Source organism: Phocoena sinus, chromosome 10 (genome assembly GCF_008692025.1).
Source record: "Phocoena sinus isolate mPhoSin1 chromosome 10, mPhoSin1.pri, whole genome shotgun sequence".
Taxonomy (NCBI): Eukaryota; Metazoa; Chordata; class Mammalia; order Artiodactyla; family Phocoenidae; genus Phocoena; species Phocoena sinus.
Window position 1 is genome coordinate 7,534,155 of NC_045772.1, and position 18,995 is coordinate 7,553,149.

An 18,995-nucleotide genomic window follows, 5' to 3' on the forward strand; every position below is an offset into this window, starting at 1 on the left:
CGCTGACGCACAAGCAAGTAGTCCCTTGAGGTGCCTCAGGGGCTGAAGCGCTCAGAGTGTGGGGGATGGGAGCTCTCGCGCTCAGGTTCCCTCCCCTTTTCTGTCCCCTTGGAGTTTGCCCTCCAGTCCAGCGTTTCTCTACAGGAAAGAAAGTGCACTTAAACCCGCACGCTACCGTTGCTCTCTGCCCCTGCGAAAAAAAGTGATCAAGAAAAAAAAAACCTGCAAACCGTTCGTAGCTGGAAACTTTCGCATCTCGCCATCCCACGTGGGTTTGGCGGCTGTTGGGCTGGAACTGTCTGGAATGAAAATAAAGACCGGGGGTGGGGAGAGTTGGGGAATGGGCGATTGAAGAAGGGATGGGAAGACTTAAGGCGCAAGCTCCCAGCGGCCCCGGGCTTTACCACCTGGCAGTCCAGTCCGCCTATGACCTCACTGGGCACAGGCCTCCCTATCCCCAACTCCGCGACCCGCACAAAGTAGCCGAGTGGCCCACGTGGCCATAGCCCGGGCCGGGGGTGCCGAGCGCGCGAGGGTGCCGGGTTCGGCGAACCTGGGTCAGCCGCCCGAGGGACCGTCGGGTGCGCAAGCGCGGCGCCTCTGGCACGGGCAGGGCCTGTTACTAGAAGACATGTGGCTCTGGTGCCCCTTAGGGTCGCCAACCTGGGAGAAACTACGGGTGCGTCCGCAGAGGAGCTGAGCCCCGCCCGGAGCGGGCAGGGGACAACTCGCGCGCCTGAGCGGAACCGGCGCTGGCCCTGTCCGCGCCGCGAGGTTAACGGGCGCCAGAGGCGGCAAGCGGAAGGTTAATGTGTCGCTCAGCTCCTTTTCCTGGCCGTTCGGCCTCTCCTCGCCCCCTCTTCCTCCCGCTCTGTCCGGGCCCAGTTTTCCCCCTCGCCCTTCCCTCGACGTTACGCGTCCCCCGACGAAGCACCAGGAGCTCGGAATATTCGGGCTAAGCCGCGTTGATATAGGTCTGAAACCCTTACAGATTTCCACTCAGCCGGCTGGGAAGTAGTCCCGGCCCGGCACTCGGCCCCGCCCCTGCAGGGCGGAGGGACGCATCACGCAGGGGTGGGGAAGCCGGATCCGTGCGCAGGGTTGCTAAGGGTGAAACTTTTCATTGACTTTGCTCACTTCGGACAGGCGGACAGGGGCGCGGGGAGGAGCGTGTCGTCGGCGGGGAGAGCCGAGTGGCTTGGGCGACGCGGGGCCAGAAGGGCAAGACCGTCCGCCGGCCACAGCCGGGACCGTCTTCCGCCCCGCGACACGAGCAACCCTCCGGTCCTCCATCCTCGCGCCGTCGCCGCTGGCCGGCCCGCCCGCCCTCTGTCCCCCGCCGCTGAGCCCGACCTCCAAAAAGCTGAAAGAATTATTATTGAAATCATAGCCCATACCCCCCTCACTCGCTCCCCCATCCTCAACGAAGAAAAGGACACATCGGCTCCCGGGAAGGGAGAGCAACCTACGCCCCGCGCCCAGGACCACCCTGGAGGAAGAAGCCGCCCCGCGGCCGGCACACCGCCCCGCCGCCGCGGAGACCCGAGTGAGTGAGTGGGGGGCGTGCGGGCGGGGGGCCCCCCCGAGACCCAACAGGCCCGACGCCTTCCCCTACCCCCGCCCCACTCCCGCTCTCCGCTTTGGTGGACTCTCCACGTTGCTGTCGCCCCCCGCTTACACCTGGCTAACATTTTCCGTTCCCCTTCCGCCTCCTCACTGGACCCCACCTTTTCCCCGTGCTCTTCTTTCCCTCACGTTTGCTCTCATCCTGGGGTATCCCAGAGCCCCTTTCTTCCCCTGTTCCAAGTGTGGCCACCTCCTGGGTGCGGTGCATTTCCTCCCTTTTCCCTCCGTTCTTCATATCCTAGAGAGTCGCTAGATTTTCCTCGTTCCCCGCGAAAACATAACCCCACCACCATTAAATAAAATCAGAAGAAGGAAGGGGATCCAGGCCTTGTTTTTCTGCTTTTCCCGTGTGCGGGGAAGGAGGGTGGTAATAATTAATAGGGCTTATTTTTGGCCCTGTGGAGCCTGAGGGATGGAGGGTGGACACCCCCCTTTTGGACAGGTCAGTGGTGACTGTCCTCTGGCCGCCGAGCCAGAATTTACCATTTGGCTTTAGCTCTTTATCCACGTTAGTGTTTTAAGGGAAAACTGGGCGGAAAAAAGTACCCTTACAGCAGTATCAGTGAGTGGATTCAGGTTGACTCTGGTGAGGTGCCTGGGAGGAAGAGCCTTACTCCTAAGCTCCTGTCCAGAGGATGGACTGTGCCCTTGACCAGAAAGGGAGGGGGAGGAGGAGGGAACAGAGAGAGGAGGGGCAGCTGGCAGGCCTTTCCCACCCCCTAGAGGAACCAGAACCCCACACAGTAGGCGTCAACTCGTGGGCTAGCCGAGGGGGGTCCCTGGTGTCTGCTCAGTATCTAACCTTTCTTTTCTTCTTCCTGCCCACCCTACCCTGGGAGTGGGTCCCTCATCTTTGATTTAACCGCAGAAAAACATCCCTATTGCGTTCTTGGGTGCCTGCCCCCATCCCCCTCTTAAGCGGAGGGGGAGAGAAGCTTGTGTGGGAGGAAGGATTAGGGAGGTTTAACACCCTGCAGGGGAGCTTTGCCGAGGATCTGGTAAGTCTGGTCAATAGAGCAGGCCTTGCAGTGGAAGGAGACTCATAAACAATTTTTAAGTATTAGAAAATGTTGTCAGATGTACAGTTTTTTCTTCCCTGCCCGGGAACTCTTTCCCATTACCTAGCCGGGTCTGGTTACTCGGGCTTGGATTAGAAGAGGGGTGAGGCTTGGGCCCTGCTGGCGTCGGGCCTTCTGATTGTCCGCCCGGCGCCTCCCCGCAGCTTAAAACTGGGAATTTCTTTGGCCGAGAGGACGGGAGAACTGGGTTTATTCCTGCCGTTCCATTCCTGGTTGTGAGGTGCTACAGCGGAGCCCGCTGGGCGTTAAGTGAAAAGGCTCTTTCTCTTTCAATCCGCCGTCCCTACAGCAACTCCAAAGGGAAACCACCCAGCCCAAGGAATACAGATTAAGTGGCAGAGGTTTGGGGAGGGGGAGGGATGTGACTCCTATCTATCCCGGCCTACCGCCTTCACCTAGAAAAAACTCATTAGAAGCTGTTAATTCAACTGTCTTGCGAGGCAGTGAAGAGAGAGGAAGAAAGAAAAGTTCAGTTTTTCGGGAAACCGAGACATGGATATGGTGGGCGACACAATACGGGGAGTAGGCCTTATGGGTAGAATTTATATAAAATGTATTAGGCGGTGGGCGGGGGAGGGGGGGGGGGGGCGCCAGTCTGCCACAACGCGCATGTGCATCGGAAACTTTTCCTCGGTTCTCCCACCCTCCTCCACCTCCCCTTACTGGGCATGCGTAGTTCCCCGGCTGAGTCTTCGCAAAGTACGCAGGGAAGTGTAGTGTGCAGAGAAAGTAGGTCGTTTGCTCCAACCTGAGCGTGAGGTTTCTGAAGACTACAATTCCCAGAGCGCAGAGTGCACCTTTGCCCCGGGCCTCCCCGTGTATGTTGGGGTTCAGTCAAGTCTTCCTGGCTTCAGAGGAACCTGGAGAGGCCTAGAAAGGGCCCCCCCCCTTTTTTTTTTTTGGCCGCCCAGCGGGGTTTTGTAGGATCTTAGTTCCCGACTGGGGATGGAACCCAGGACGTCGGCAGTCAGAGCATGGAGTCTTAACCACTGGACTGCCAGGGAATTCCCAAAAGGGCCCTCTTAGTCGGAAGGAGTCTCGCAGTCAGACTTGGGCTTGCACAGTCCAAGTTTTGGGGAGATGGTGTGGGACACTGGGGGGGGGTGCAGTCAGTTGGCACAAGTCCTGGTAGCCTTTCAACCACACCCACCCGTCTGCCTCAGAGACCAGTGTGGTGGGGCCATCCCCTGTCCCGCCAGAGCCGGGCTCCCACTGCCCAGCACCCGGTCTGTGACACCTACTGGCCTTGTCAAAATTGAGGACCCTGAGTCCTCTTTCCACACTCATTTGAATCTGGTAGTGCTTGATTGTCCTATGATTTGGAAGTTAAGGCTTGAGGTGCCTGAATATTTTACAGGTGCTCAGGGTTTGGGGGCCCAGTGGGTCCCCTCACTATCCCTCCTTTTCCCCTTTAAAACAACTTTTTCTTCCTAAAAACTGTCCTTCGAGTTTTTGTGAAGTTCTCTGGCGTCTCCATTTACCATATCGTTGACTTGCAGCCTCCTTTCAGCTTCTTTCTCCCCTCCCCCGTACGCGGGCCTCTCACTGTTGTGGCCTCTCCCGTTGCGGAGCACAGGCTCCGGACGCGCAGGCTCAGCGGCTATGGCTCACGGGCCCATGCCGCTCCGCAGTATGTGGGATCTTCCCAGACCGGGGCACTAACCCGCGTCCCCTGCATCGGCAGGCGGACTCTCGACCACTGCGCCATCACGGAAGCCCTCTTCCCCCTTTTTTGACATTCTCTTGAGCACTTACTCCTTTAAAACTCAACACAGGGATCTGAATCCAGGATGAACTTTGTTGCTGGAATTAAAGCAAGTGAAGGAGGATAAGATTCTAAATAAAAGGGGACAGAATTTTACTCTCATATTGCAACTTTTTAATATGTTGACAAAAGGTAGATTTTGCTGTTGTTAAGCACTTAGCCTTTTTTTTTCTTTTTGCCACATTTCTGGCCTTTTGTGCCTGAAAAGACTTTGAGAAAGTCTTTGAGTCCTCTCCTGCGGCTTAACTTGAATCTACTTGTTCCTTTTATTGAAGAGTGGTTATTTTTAAGCTAATTTTACCACATTGTATGAATATTTAATATATAAGCTCTAGAATTTGTCCAATAGCCTTAAAAAAATGAACAAACTGATGTGAGTGGTCACTCCTATCTTTAGTTAAAGACAGCACCAGTGCTTTAATCCTCTGTTCCGTAAGCTTCTTGAAGTCAAAATTAGAGCTTGAGCTGCTACAGCAGAAAATCTCATTCTGGTTGTCCGTCGTTTTTGTAAGGTTCCACCCCACAGCCATCTGGCCTGGCCTGTTCTCGAGTTGAAGAAGCGAAGGTGGCATTATCTCCTTCTGATTTGTGCAGCAGCATCACTGAGATATAAATTGGTGTGCCGCTTTTTTTTTTTAATAAATTTATTTATTTCTTATTTAATTTTGGCTGCGTTGGGTCTTCGTTGCTGTGCGCAGGCTTTCTCTAGTTGCGGCGAGCGGGGGCTACTCTTCATTGCAGTGCCCGGGCTTCTCATTGCGGTGGCTTCTCTCGTTGTGGAGCACGGGCTCTAGGCTCACGGGCTTCAGTAGTTGTGGCACGTGGGCTCAGTATTTGAGGCTCGTGGGCTCTGGAGCCGCAGGCTCGATAGTTGTGGCACATGGGCTTAGTTGCTCTGCAGCATGTGGGATCTTCCCGGACCAGGACTCGAACCCGTATCCCATGCATTGGCAGGCGGATTCTCAACCACTGCACCACCAGGGAAGCCCCTGGCGTGCAGCTTTAGTTGCTAATGCTGCAGAAAATAGTTAGCTGGGCAGGGCTGATGACAGTGATTCTATTGTATTTTGGGGTAGGAGCTTATTTCCCAATGACTTTGACCTGCATTTAAAATGCTCCCATTTTGAGGCTGAACTGTTCAGGGTAGGTGATTTAGAAGGCAGTTACGCAGCAGAGTCTGAGAAAGCATAGCAGGGTGCAGGAGCCCTTTGGACTATGTGGCATGCCAAGAGGCCATGTGGTTCCTTGGGAGAAGGGTCATATGTCATGTTCAAGTTTTACTTTTCAAAAATACTTTGAAGACACTGTCTTTAACTCCAGGTCCATTCTTGGGAACCAGTGCCAACTTTCTTTACAACTTTTTAGTCTCATGTGTGTTGGACACTTCTAGTGGGCCACTGTGGCCCTTACAGGCCTTTGTTCTTGAGGGGAGGCCCGTGGTCCTGGTAGCTATCTTTGCGTCTGGTGATGAATCCAATCCTCATAAACAGAAAGCTCCTTATCTTTATCATTCTTCTTCTCTTTAAACCTAGAAGGACCCTGGAATTGATCTTTGGCGACCAGGAATAGACATCTGAAGACACATGGAGATTGTCTGTATTGGAGGCTGGGATAGATGGGGAGAAAAGAGTCACCTGAATCCTGAGCCTCCCTGTGGAGGGCTCAGGAGAGGCCATGCTCGTGGCACTTCTTTTGATGCCCCACGTGACCCTTTGTCTACTCAGACCTGAAGTGAGGGAGGGGCTAGACATGGCCAGCGCCATCAGATACTCCACATTAACCCAGTGCATTTTCTCTGATACTCACCCCAGAGAGCTGTGCCTGAGGGTTCCATCCTTAAAACGCCCTGGGGAGCCATGGTCCCAGGCCGTAGCCAGTTGGGTCAGGTGTTCCGAAAGCTCAAGATCCTCAAGCCTAGAATTAGCACCTGGATACTGTGTGCTGGACCCAGAAGGGATTTTAATCAAAATCCAGCTCCAGGAACAAAAGATGCCCTTGACGGATAGTGGATCAGTCTTGTCTCTGTGCTGAGCTCAGCAGCACATTCTCACCCAGAGGTCTGGTTAGGAACGTTTTCTCGCTCTGTCGGCCCTCAAAGATGGCCCTTTTCAGTTCAGTTCTCCCATGTCATGAACCTGGATCTGCCCTTTTGGAGAAGGTGAGGCAATTAGGATCACTGGCTCTCAGGACCTCACAGATTATCTTCCTGAGAAATGAGGCTGGCCCAGACCTCAGGAATAAACCTTTTTGACCTCTGTGGATCTGGCTGTGAGAGAATCCCAAAATAACAAGCTGAGTGTTTATGTTGGGCTGCCTCCTCTCCAGGGATCTCCAAACACGTGATGAATCTGGTCTGGTGCCAAGGACAGGTGGCCAGACAGTCCCTGGGAGACTGAGTGATGATGGGTCCCCAGCTGGAGGCTGTAGGGTGATGGAAAATTTCTTCTCTCTGCCCACCTCATCACCTACACTCTAGCCAGAAACTATAGAGATTTCCCTCAGGCCACACCAGTACTGCTCTTAAGGCTTTGTTGGCCTACAGGGCCCTCTTCCCTCTCCTTTCCTCTGCTTCCCTAGGGCAGCCCCTAGTCAGTAGTTTCCTTGTTGGTCCATGCCTCTGATTGTGATAGGTCTTGACTTTTTCCTGGGGATCATGCCCCAGTCTCCATTCTTGGAGGCTGTCTGGACAGAAATGCTCACCTTGGTTACACTGTTCTGCAAAAGAATCAGCTCTGCAAACCCAGAGTGAGCCAGAGCACACGCACACCCAGGGAACTCAGGATAACAAATTGGATGCGATCGGAGTCCTGGCCTCCCGTGAAAAGTTGGCAGTGCTGCTTCCTGTTCAGTGACCTGTATCCCTTTCCATTTAAGGGGTTGAAACTAAAGATTTTAAACTCCTGTCTTGGCCTGTGACAGTTTGGGAGTGGGACTTCACCGAGATATTGCAGAGACAAGTTAGCAAGAGCCTTCCCTTCTCCATCTGATTTAGGAGCTCGATTTTTTTGGTGTCACTCATAAAGTGACCTGAATTCTCAAAATATTGGAAACCACAGTACCCCTATTTCTTTAGAAGTACTTAAAAATATTTATCAAGTGCCGACTAAAATATCATGTTACTGATGAAACTAAGGCTCAGAAAAAAGTGACTTGCCCACAGTCACACCTATAAACCTGTCACTAGTGGAGCAGAAATGGGACCCTGAGGCTATGTGATCCAAAGTTGGTGCTTCTCTGTCTGATGCCCACTGGCTTTCTGCATATCTACTCATGAAGCCTTTCTTTCTCATTTTTCAGCGTTGTCTGGAGCCCAAGGCTGCCCACCTTACATTTCCTACCACTGTCCTGGGCTTGTGCACGTGCCTGTGCTGATTCTCTGCCTAGGAAAGGACGATGCAGCTGGAGATCAAAGTGGCCCTGAACTTCATCATCTCCTACCTGTACAACAAGCTGCCCCGGCGCCGGGCAGACCTGTTCGGTGAGGAGCTAGAGCGACTCTTGAAAAAGAAATATGAAGGCCACTGGTACCCTGACAAGCCACTGAAGGGCTCTGGCTTCCGCTGTGTCCACATTGGGGAGATAGTGGACCCCGTGGTGGAGCTGGCCGCCAAGCGGAGTGGGCTGGCGGTGGAGGATGTGCGGGCCAACGTGCCCGAGGAGCTGAGTGTCTGGATCGACCCTTTCGAGGTGTCCTACCAGATTGGTGAGAAGGGGGCTGTGAAAGTGCTCTACCTGGATGACAGCGAGGGCTGTGTTGCCCCAGAGCTGGACAAGGAGATCAAGAGCAGCTTCAATCCCGATGCCCAGGTGTTTGTGCCCATCGGCAGCCAGGACAGCTCCCTGTCCAACTCCCCGTCACCGTCCTTTGGCCAGTCGCCCAGCCCCACCTTCATGCCCCGCTCCGCTCAGCCCATCACTTTTACCACCGCCTCCTTCGCAGCCACCAAGTTTGGCTCCACCAAGATGAAGAAGGGGGGCGGGGCAGCGGGTGGGGGGGCGGGGGGCGGGGCAAGTGGCCAGCAGATCCCCCAGCAGCAGCCCCGCATGGCCCGCTCTCCCACCAACAGCCTGCTGAAGCAGAAGAGCCTCTCTCTGTCTCTGCATTCACTGAACTTCATCGCCACCAACCCAGCCCCTCAGTCCCAGCTCTCACCCAATGCCAAGGAATTCGTGTACAACGGCGGTGGCTCTCCCAGCCTCTTCTGTGATGGGGCCGATGGCCAGGGCAGTGGCACCCCGGCCCCTTTCGGGGGCGGTGGGGCTGGCACCTGCAACAGCAGCAGCTTCGACATGGCCCAGGTGTTTGGAGGTGGCGCCAACAGCCTCTTCTTGGAGAAGGCGCCCTTCGTGGAAGGCCTCAGCTACAACCTGAACACCATGCAGTATCCCAGCCAGCCGTTTCAGCCCGTCGTGCTGGCCAACTGACTGCCCACCTGCCCACGGGGCCAGGAGCACCCAAGACCACAGAAAAGAGAAAGGAAAGGAAAGGCCAAAAAAAAGAGGAAAAGAAAAATACACAAAAGGATTTCCAGTCTTCTCACTCTAACTTCTAGAAACATGACCCAGCCCGGGCATGGAGTGGGAGCGGCCCCTGAAGCCCTGAATGGTGTTTAGCTCAGCCCCCTGCTGCTCTCCTGCCTGCCTCCGATTTATTCGGTTGGTTTGGGTTTTATATTTCTTTTTCTTTTTTTCTTTTTTACATGTAGTTTTCTATATAACATCTTTAATTAGTGGCTTCCTGTGCTAAGAATGGTCCAGATGTGAATTGCTGCTCCCTGCTCCCTCCCTCCCTCCCTCCCTCCCTCTCTCCCTCCCTCCTTCGCATGCCTGGTTTAGGGTTGGTGTGTCCCAGCTCACAGGGAAGGAAGACAGTGGCTGGGGCCTGGCCCTCCTCAGAACGGGGAGAGACTGCCCCGTGTCACTGTCTTCATCACCCAGCTGTCCTCTCACTCAGCCATCCAACCTCAGCAGGCCTGCTTGGGCCCTGCCACCCAGATAGGTCTGACTCCAGCCCCTGCTTCCTCTCAGGCCTGGGCCCTAGGGAGCTGCCAGCTGGCCACTTGACACCCTCCCCCTAGAGCTGAAGTCTGTGACTCCAGGGAGGTTAGCACTCTGGTGTCCCTTTCATCTCTGTCCTGTGACCCCATGCCACCATTCCCACCTGGCCCAGACCATCACCGAGGCCCTGGAGACCCAGCCATTGGCACATGTGGCCTCTCTCGTGTAGCCCCTTCTTTCCTGGGCCTGAGTTCTTGGGTAGGGAGGTGGGGTGAGTGTAGGTGTGCGTATGCATGCGTGCGTGCGTGATTTGCTCTCCTGTTTTAAAGGATTCCGAGCCATGTGAAACTTCCCCTCTGGGTGTGATTCTGGGTCGCAGCAAGTGTTTATTTATGTGTGAGGGTGGGGAATGCATTGGGGGTGGGTTGTCAGTCCTTTTGTGGGGTGCTTCACGTGGTGGCGCCAGACTGGCTGAGCCTGACGCTTCCAGAGGAAAGCACTGCAGAAGGAACTGGTTTCCAGACTGCGGAGGGATCTGCACTTTTGTTTTTGACCAAAAAAAAAAAAAAAAAAGGTTAGCAGTGAGGGGCTGAGGGAATGCCCAGCCTCTGATACCTAAGAGAAGTCCCTGGACTCGGACCCTCCTATTGTGTGACCTTAGCCCAGGGTGGGAAACGCTTACCTGAGCACCCTGGGGGGGTGGGAGTTTTGGGTCAGTGCCTGTAGTGGGCAGTCCAAAGCCTTGAATTGAGACTTTGGTCTTTTGGCTGTAGATGTTGCTTTAATGCATTTCTTCCCCTGCCTGCTTGAGAACCTCTTGGTACCTCTTGCCATCCCCTCACTGTCCGACCCAGGCCCACTGGGCCCAATGCTGATCTCGAGCAGGCTGGGCTGGACAGGCGCTTGGCCACGGCAGGTGCTGTGTCTGGATTCTTGAAGAGCCCTCCCCACCTCTGCTGGAGAGAATTTACCTTGACCCAACCCTAGTGGGCTAGCTTCCACGCCACGACGCTTTGGCAAGTGGGCACGTAGCATCAGGGCCCCCATCACCAAAGCCTTTGGCACCCCACCCTCTCCTCCCCAGTGACCCCAAGTTGGCAACTGCTGTGGCAGCGGATCCGGCCCAGACGGACACTGCCAGCCTCCTCTCCCTGCAGTGGGCACCAGCTCTACCTCCCCGCGCGGGGCAGTGCCCTGGCTCCTTGGCCCGGCACCGTCTGTCCCCCCTAGACTTCTCAGGGGCCAGCCCCATCTGGGCCACCCTCTCCCGAGCCCTCAGCTCCCGCACAGGTGACAGGCCCAGGCTGCTCTCTGGGAAAGGTTGGATGCTGCCTTATGCCCCCTTCCAGCCCCTCTTCCCCGACTTATGCACACAGGCACGCACCACACCAGGGCGGCTTGTTCCTCACCACATACAGGGAGGGGGAGACCAGCCCCTTAGTGTCTTTTGAAATACGAAGAAAAATGTGTGATCAGGAGCATGACTCCTGTGCTGGGCTCTTGGGCCCACTTCAGTCTGTCTCAAATCTAGGCATTTTTGCTTCAACTTTTTTTTTTTTTTTTAAGAAAACAAAACAAAAATCTGCACTAATTTACCTGGTTTCATAGGAAAACTTTTTTTTTTTATTTTTTACATTTTTTGGTGTCCGTTTGTATTGAATAATTTGCTACATTTGTAAAATGTAAGAGGTATATATAATATATGTATATTTCTAACGTAAAGGTAATTTTTTTCTTTTCAAGATTTTTTCTTAAGAGGAGAGAAAGATATTTTTTCAGGAAAAACAAACTTTAAAATAAAAAAAGAGGAGAATAAAACCTATTTCTCCCCTTTCCCCATCCTCTCTCTGTCTACCCCCCTTTCCCAGGAACAAGTCAAAAGGTGGATCGTCTTGTAAAGGAAGTAAACTTTTAGTCCAGAATGATGTCTTTTTCTCAGTGCAGTGAGCTGTAGATTCTCTAGTTTGACCCCTGGGGATGGGAAGGGGGGCACTGAGGCAACATGGAGAGGAGCTCGCGGGAGCAGGGTAATGAATTTGTTTTCTTTAGTGAAGGAGGAATACAATCAAGTGTTTTGTATTCAGAATGTTGTGCAATATTTTGGAATGGAACATTGGTGTGTTTAGAGATTTAGTTTAAAAACAAAACAAAAAGATTGATCAAATCTGTACAGTTTATATTGTTCCAGATTTTTTTAAGTTTGTATTAAAAGCATGATATATAATAACCTTCTGCTTGCTCCCTGCTTGTTTTGTTTCTGGGGCCCCTTTTGGGATAGGGAGAGTTGGAGTGACCCAGCCCCTGTGAATTTCACGAAACGATTGGTCATCCTCACCTGACCCCTGGGTGGGCACAGTGTCACAGGCCCCTTTTACCACCTCTCCCCTCGGCCCAGGACACTTCGGGGTGCCCATTCCCACAGGGCCTTTTCCACACGGAAGCAGGTTCCATGAGGTTGGGAACTGCCCCACTCCCTCTGCTGACAGGTGGTGAGAACAGGACACACCTCTTCTGGTATTTGGCCATCAGAGACCACTAGACCCTTAGGAGTGGGCAAGGATGAGAAAAGCCTACCTAGGTCAGGTTCCATCCAAAAACCTGGTGCTTAGATTCTCGACCCTTCTCTTGGCTGGGTAATTCTGGAGCTGTTTCAGGGTTGACGGGGCCTGCCTGAGCCTGGGGCTAGGGAGGAAATCAGCGTCTCCTCCCTCTTCCTTGGTACCTGGTGCCCCTCCCCAGCAGTGATGCACATCAGCCTCGCAAGGCCCAAGGGTTGAAGATGTCAGCTAGGTATTTGTTGAATCTTATTTTACACTCACAACAACCTGGTGGTAACAGGTATTATCTCCATGGTACAACTGAGAAATGGGCTCCAAGTTAGATTACCTGCAAAATTCATAAAACTAGTAAGTGGGGAAGCTGAGATTTTTGCCCCATGTGTGACCTTTTCATGTATAAAACTGTGGAAACTGCTATGGAAGAGTGCCACTGGGGTGTGGGGGGAGGGCTGCCACTAGGTGTGGGAGAGGTGACAGGCCTGGGGGATGCCACCTCCATCCAGGCTGGGGCAGGGGGCAAGCAGCTCTTCTGGGGCATCAAAAGGACCGGCGTTTCCTCAGGCCCCTCACCCCCCAAACAGGCCAACACCGATCCCTCCCCACCCAAGTGTATGAACTGGGCCTGGAAGCTCTCAGGCCAGACATCCCACATCTGCACAAGGTCCCAGGAGCCCTTGATGTCTGGCCCCTCCATGGGCCGCTTCCTTCAACAGAGCCTGTCGAGGAGAGAGAGGCCCCAGTCCGGGATGCCCAGGCCCTGGCAGAGCTCTCCCTTTCCTCTGCCCTGGCAGGGAGAAGCTCAGCCTGTCTCAGTGTCCCTGTGCACAGGTTGCCCATTGCCTGTGGGCCCCAGGTCCCCTCACATACTCATTCCTATTTATGTTAATATAAATAAAACACCTAGCACAGGTTCTACTAGAGTAGGGGCCCATACCCACTCCCACTCACCCATACCCACTCACTCATTCCCACTCCCTGTGCACATGCCAGGGAGCTGACAGGCCTGGGGGAGGCCCAGCTCAGGTGCCGAGATCGCCTTCCCGGCCAGCCCCTCCAGCTGAAAGAACAGAGAGTCCGGGTTTGAACAAACCTCCAAATTCTCCATGGCTCAGGCACAGAAATGATTCATTCATACGTTCTTGCCTCCATTTATTCACCAATTGCTGGCTCTGAAGGGGTGCAGTGGGAGACCTGGGGGTAAGGGGAGAAAGAACATTCTGGTAAGACTCAGAGTTCCTTGGATAAAAGGCTCACTTATTCACAAACACTCCATGAGCACCCACTGCCTGCCTGGGGAGCACAGGTGGGACAGCAATTACAGGAGAGGTGTACACAGGGGGCCTGGGAGCCCAGGGATCAGGAGGCAAAGAAGAGCCAGGAAGGAGAAAAGCAAGACCAAGTCCCCTCCCCAGGGAACGTGTCAGGAGGGCGCCCATCAGGGAAGAGTCTAGACTCTGCTCCCTGAGAAAACAAGGATTCCAATCCCAGTCCTGCCGCTCCTGAGCTGGGTGACCTCAAGCAACCACTCCACCTACTCAGGCGTCTCAGTTCTCTCACCTCTAAAATGGGTATAATAATTACACCTACTTGTGAAGATTAAATGAAACAGTGAGTGGAAAATGCTGAGCACTGTAGCTGGCCCAGAATAAATGACAAGTACCATTTCATCAGCAGGGCCATAATCATTCATCCTCAAACACCAGCAGCCAGCCCAGTCCAGGATGCTTCCTTGAATCAGCAAACAGGTTGAAACCCAACCCTGCCAACAGCAGGACCAGGCTGGGGTGGAAAAGGAAACTCCATTCTCAAAGCAGACACTAGGCTGGCCCCCAGTCTGCCCTCTGCAAGAGTGGGAAGCTGCTTGTCCCCCAGCAAGGTAGCATCCTGGGACGTATACTAATCACCCTCAAAATAGTTTCTCCTGGAGAACAGATGGGTGGGTAGGGGTGAGTCATGGTGGCAGGAGAACCCTGCTCCATTCGTCACTGCTTGCCTGAGTCAGCGACTGCCCTTGGGCCAAGGGGATGCCACTGTCTGGTCCCCTCAATGCCACCTCCCCCAAGTGAGTCATGGGGTGGAGGGGCACACTCTTGCCCTCCCTCCTCCTTTCCCTGGGTCTGGCCACTTCAGCCAAGTCCTGAGTGGGCAGGCCTAAGGACAGGCTGGGACCAGCCAGGAAGTGTCCAAGCCCCTGGGTGACAGGAACCTGCTGATTTTCTGGGTTTTAATTTGGGGAATTTCACTGCCAGCGAGAGAAGTGGGTCCTCACAGCTGCCGACACTGTGTAACCTCAAATACCTCTCTCCCCTCTTGACCTCTGTCCCATTTGTACGAGAGGCAGTGAGGCTAGGCGCCTGTCCAGCTAGGCCAATTGGGCTGGTCCCTGGGTCAGCACCTCTTCCTGCCCCACTGGCTCCTGAGCCCTGGTGAGGGCCCTGGAGGACCCTGTGCTGTGGCACCTTCCCCAGGGAGGGGAGAAAAGAGTGATGGGCTGATCGCTGGGTGGGACCATAGGGCTACCAGCCGAGACCCCCGCAGGCATGAGGACCCGATCAGAATACTGCTGACCTGTGGCAGGGTTGGTGAGGCCAAGCAGAAGAGGCCTGGCCCAGCCACCTGGACATCTGGGTCCTGAGGCTGGCTCTGCCCTAACTGACTCCAATAAATCACTCAACATTCAACGTTTACCATTCAACATGGAGGCCCCATAAGTGCTGGACACTGTTCCAGGCATCTTTCTGAAGTGATGTTCTAGGAACCACAAACAAATAAGTGAAGAATTTGTCAGATGGTGAGGATGTTCCACTAAGACAATCAAAACTGGTGATGGTAGCTAGTGACCAAGTGGCTCCTTGAGATTGAGCAGTTGGGGGAAGGTGAACCTTCCCAAGGAGGGGGCTTTCAACCCGCGATCTGAATTACAAGAGAATTGGCAGAGAGAGCAGAAGAGAGGTCAGCCATTCCCAAGGGCAAGGTAGAAAAGAGTACGGTGTGCTCAGGGAATGAAAAGGCCAGCAGTAAACAAGAGACAGGCAAAGATGAGGTCGAAGAAGTCCTCAAGGCCGCATCATGGGCCCCATAGCCCAGGTGGCGAGCTGGGATCTAACCTCCAATGTGAGAGTTAAGTCTCTCATGCCCAGGTTGCTGCATCTGTGGCTAGGAGCAGAGATAGAGTTCTCTCACACATTCAATCAGCAAACCTCCCCAGAGCCCCTCCTCTGTGCGAGGTCCTGACCTGGGCCCTGGGCACGGGCCTACTGGAGGACAGGGAGACTTCTAGTGGTAGAAAAGTGGAGTAGAAGACAGACCCCAGGTCATTATGACTTCTACACCTTGATCAGATCCATGGCAGAAGGAAGGTCAGCGAGCCGCAGGAGGCTCCTATACAGCCCCGGAAGGCTCTTCAGAGGGTTGATAGAAGCTCATGGGGGAGGGGCTATGGCCCAGCACACATGCCAAGTACTTCAGGCTGGGCTGGTACGATGGCACCTGGACTCTACATTGAGGGGCTCCAGGCGGTGGGCAGGGAGATGGGAAAAGAAACAAGACTCCTGAGCGGAGGAGCGAGGGGGTAAAGCCATGGGCACAGCAAGTGCAGATGACCCCCTTCACGGAGCCACAGAGATATCCAGGGGGCAGAAATGTAAAACTAAAACTATAAAATGTTTAACAGAAAACAAAAAAGGGACTTCCCTGGTGGTCCCGTGGTTAAGATGCAGCGCTCCCACTTCAGGGGTGCAGGTTCGATCCTTGGTCTGGGAACTAAAGTCCTGCATGCTGCACAGCCAAAAAACAGAAGGAAAAAAAAACAACAAGAGAAAATATTTGTGATCTTTAGTTATGCAAAGATTTCTTAGATACGACTTCAAAAGAATGATCCATAAAAGAAAAGACTGATAAATTGGACTTCATCAAAATTCCCTTAGATACTGTTAAGAGAATAAAAAGACAAGCTATAGACTGGGAGAAAATGTAGGCAAAATACAGTCTTTGTAAAAGAGCTTTTATAGAGAATCTATGAAGAACTTTCAAAACTCAATTATACCATTTTACAGGATATACAAATATCAAATCACTACACTGTACACCTGAAACTAATATAATTTTGAAAGTCAGTTATATCTCGGGACTTCCCTTGTGGTCCAGTGGTAAAGAATCTACCTTACAATGTAGGTTCAATCCCTGGTCAGGGAACTAAGATCCCACATGTCCTGGGGCAACTAAGCCCACGTGCTACAACTACTGAGCTCTCGTGCCTCAACTGGAGAGCCTGTGTGCAGCAAACTACAGAGTCCACATGCTCTGGAACCTGTGCACCACAACGACAGAGCTCACGCGCCCTGGGGCCTGCATGCCACAACTAGAGAAGAGAAAACTCAAACACCACAACTAGAGAGAAGCCCATGAACCACAACGAAAGATCCCACACGCCTCAAAAAAGATCCCGCATGCTGCAACTAAGACCCATGCAGCCAAAAATAAATAAAATAAATAAATATATCTTTTTTAAAAAGTCACTTATATCTCAATTTTTTTAAATCCTCAATTATAAGAAAACAAACAGCCCGTCCCTGGTGGCGCAGTGGTTAAGAATCTACCTGCCAATGCAAGGGACATAAGTTCGAGCCCTGGCCCGCGAAGATCCCACATGCCACAGAGCAACTAAGCCTGTGCACCACACCTACTGAGCCTGTACTCTGGAGCCCGCGAGCCACAACTACTGAGCCCACGTGCCACAACTACTGAAGCCCGTGCGCCTAAAGTCCATGCTCTGCAACAAGAGAAGCCACCACAATGAGAAGCCCGCGCACCACAACGAAGAGTAGCCCCCGCTCACCGCAACTAGAGAAAACCCGCGTGCCGCAACGAAGACCCAACACAGCCAAAAAGAAAGAACAAACAACCCAGCACAAAATTGGGAAAAGATTTGACTATATCAAAAGAAGATATATCGATGGCAAATAAACACACGAAAAGATGTTCAACATCATTAGTCATTAGGAAAATGCAAACTAAAGCCACAATGAACACAACTATTAAAATAGCTAAAATTAAGGGACTTCCCTGGTGGTTCAGTGGGTAAGACTCCGCGCTCCCAATGTAGGGGGCCTGGTTTCAATCCCTGGTCAGGGAACTACATCCTGCCTGCATGCTGCAACTAAGAGTCCATATGCTGCGACTAAGACCTGCCGCAGCCAAATCAATAAATAGATTTTTTTTTAAAGTTAAATCAAAAAAAAAAAAAGTTAAATCAAATTGAACATTTGGAAAAATAATAAATGACTTTTTTTTTTTTTTTTTTTTTGTGGTACGCGGGCCTCTCACTGCTGTGGCCTCTCCCGTTGCGGAGCACAGGATCCAGACGCACAGGCTCAGCGGCCATGGCCCACGGGCCCAGCCGCTCTGCGGCACGTGGGATCCTCCCGGACCAGGGCACGAACCCGTGTCCCCCGCATTGGCAGGCGGACTCTCAACCACTGCACCACCAGGGAAGCCCAATAAATGATTTTAAAAATAGCTAAAATTAAAAAGAAAGGCCATACCATGTGTTACCGAAGATGTGGAGGAATTAGGAACTTTTATACACTGCTGGTGGGAATGTAAAATGGTACAACCACTTTGCAAATAATTTAGAAGCTTCTTTAAAAGTTAAACTTCTGGGGCTTCCCTGGTGGCGCAGTGGTAAAGAACTGCCTTACAATGCAGGGGACACAGGTTCAATCCCTGGTCAGGGAACTAAGATCCCACACGCCGCAGGGCAACTAAGCCCGAGTGCCACAACTACTGAGCTCGCACCTCAACTAAAGCCCACGTGCCGCAAAACTACACAGCCCACACGCCCTGGAGCCTGCATGCCACAACTACAGAAGAGGAAAGCCGCACGCCACAACTAGAGAGAAGCCCGAGCGCCACAACGAAAGATCCCACATGCCTCAACGAAGATCCTGCATGCCACAACTAAGACCCGATGCAGCCAAAAATAAATAAATAAAATTTAAAAATAGATATTTAATTTTTTAAAAAGTTAAACATCTACCTACAATATGATCCAGCCATCCCATTCCTATTCACCCGTAAGAAAAGGAAATAACTGTCCATACAAAGACTCGTACACAAATGTTCATAGCAGCTTTATGTGTTAGCCCTAAACTGTAAACAACCCAATGTCGTTCATGGGGAGAATGGCTGAACAAACTCTAGTACACCCACACTATGGAATACTGCTTAGCAATAAAAAGAAATGAACTACTGGGACTTCCCTGGCGGTCCAGTGGTTAAGACTCTGTGCTTCCACTGCAGGGGGCCTGGGGTTGGATCCCTGGTGAGGGCACTAAGATCCCGCATGCCGCGTGGCACGGACAAAAAAATAAAAAAAATAAAATAAAGACCAAAAAAAAAAAGAAACGAACTACTGATACATGAATGAAGCTCAAAATATTAATGCTGAGTGAAAGCCCTAGCAAAAACAAAAAAACCCACACAGTTTCAATCCATTTATAGAAAATTCTAGAAAATGTAAACTAATCATGTAGCAAGAGAAAACAGATTAGTGGTTATTTGGGGACAGGAGAGGAGGAATGGAAGGGACTGGAGGGAAGGATTAAAGTGGGGAACAAGGGAATTTTGGGGGGTGATGGATATATTCATTATCTTGATTGTTTCACGGTATATGTCAAAACTTATCAAATTATAATCTTTAAGTACGTGCAGCTTATAGTTTATCAATTATTCCTTGATGAAGCTGTTGGACAAGACAAAGTCTCTGCCCTCACCAAATTCACGTTCTAGTGGGCAAGATAAATAGTAAATCCATAAACAAATGAGAAAAATACCCTCAGGGAAACAAAAGGGCGCCACATGGTGAGAACGCGGCAGAGGGAGTGGTGAGGAGGGTGCCTCCGAGCAGGTGCAGCTCCTCCCAGCTCCTCCTGTCTCTGTGCCCCTCACTCCCCGGGGCGGCCCCCTTCC

At 52.4% G+C, this 18,995-nt stretch overlaps 1 protein-coding gene and 1 long non-coding RNA gene across 4 annotated transcripts; one reads left to right on the forward strand and one right to left on the reverse strand.

The window, feature by feature from the left end:
* The first annotated feature begins 419 nt into the window (after window positions 1-419).
* TOB2 (transducer of ERBB2, 2) lies at window positions 420-11,695 on the forward strand. 3 transcript variants are annotated; one of them, XM_032645437.1, is made up of 3 exons: window positions 420-974; window positions 1,155-1,546; window positions 7,768-11,695. In XM_032645437.1, the coding sequence occupies exon 3, from the start codon at window positions 7,864-7,866 to the stop codon at window positions 8,893-8,895; it is 1,032 nt and encodes a 343-aa protein (XP_032501328.1). In that variant the 5' UTR covers window positions 420-974; window positions 1,155-1,546; window positions 7,768-7,863; the 3' UTR covers window positions 8,896-11,695. The 3 variants fall into 3 exon arrangements, with proteins under 3 accessions (XP_032501328.1, XP_032501329.1, XP_032501327.1); XM_032645438.1 differs by lacking the exon at window positions 420-974 and having other exon boundaries at window positions 1,065-1,550; XM_032645436.1 differs by lacking the exon at window positions 420-974 and having other exon boundaries at window positions 1,067-1,546.
* Window positions 10,258-13,421, reverse strand: LOC116760516. The gene is made up of 2 exons (XR_004351751.1): window positions 13,117-13,421; window positions 10,258-12,354 (listed from the first exon to the last, which is right to left on the reverse strand). It is a non-coding gene; the product is annotated as an uncharacterized LOC116760516 (long non-coding RNA).
* Between the last annotated feature and the right edge of the window lie 5,574 nt (window positions 13,422-18,995).

Coding starts and splice junctions, on each gene's coding strand:
- TOB2 (XM_032645437.1), top strand. CDS start 7,864: ATGCAGCTGGAGATCAAAGTGGCCCTGAACTTCATCATCTCCTACCTG.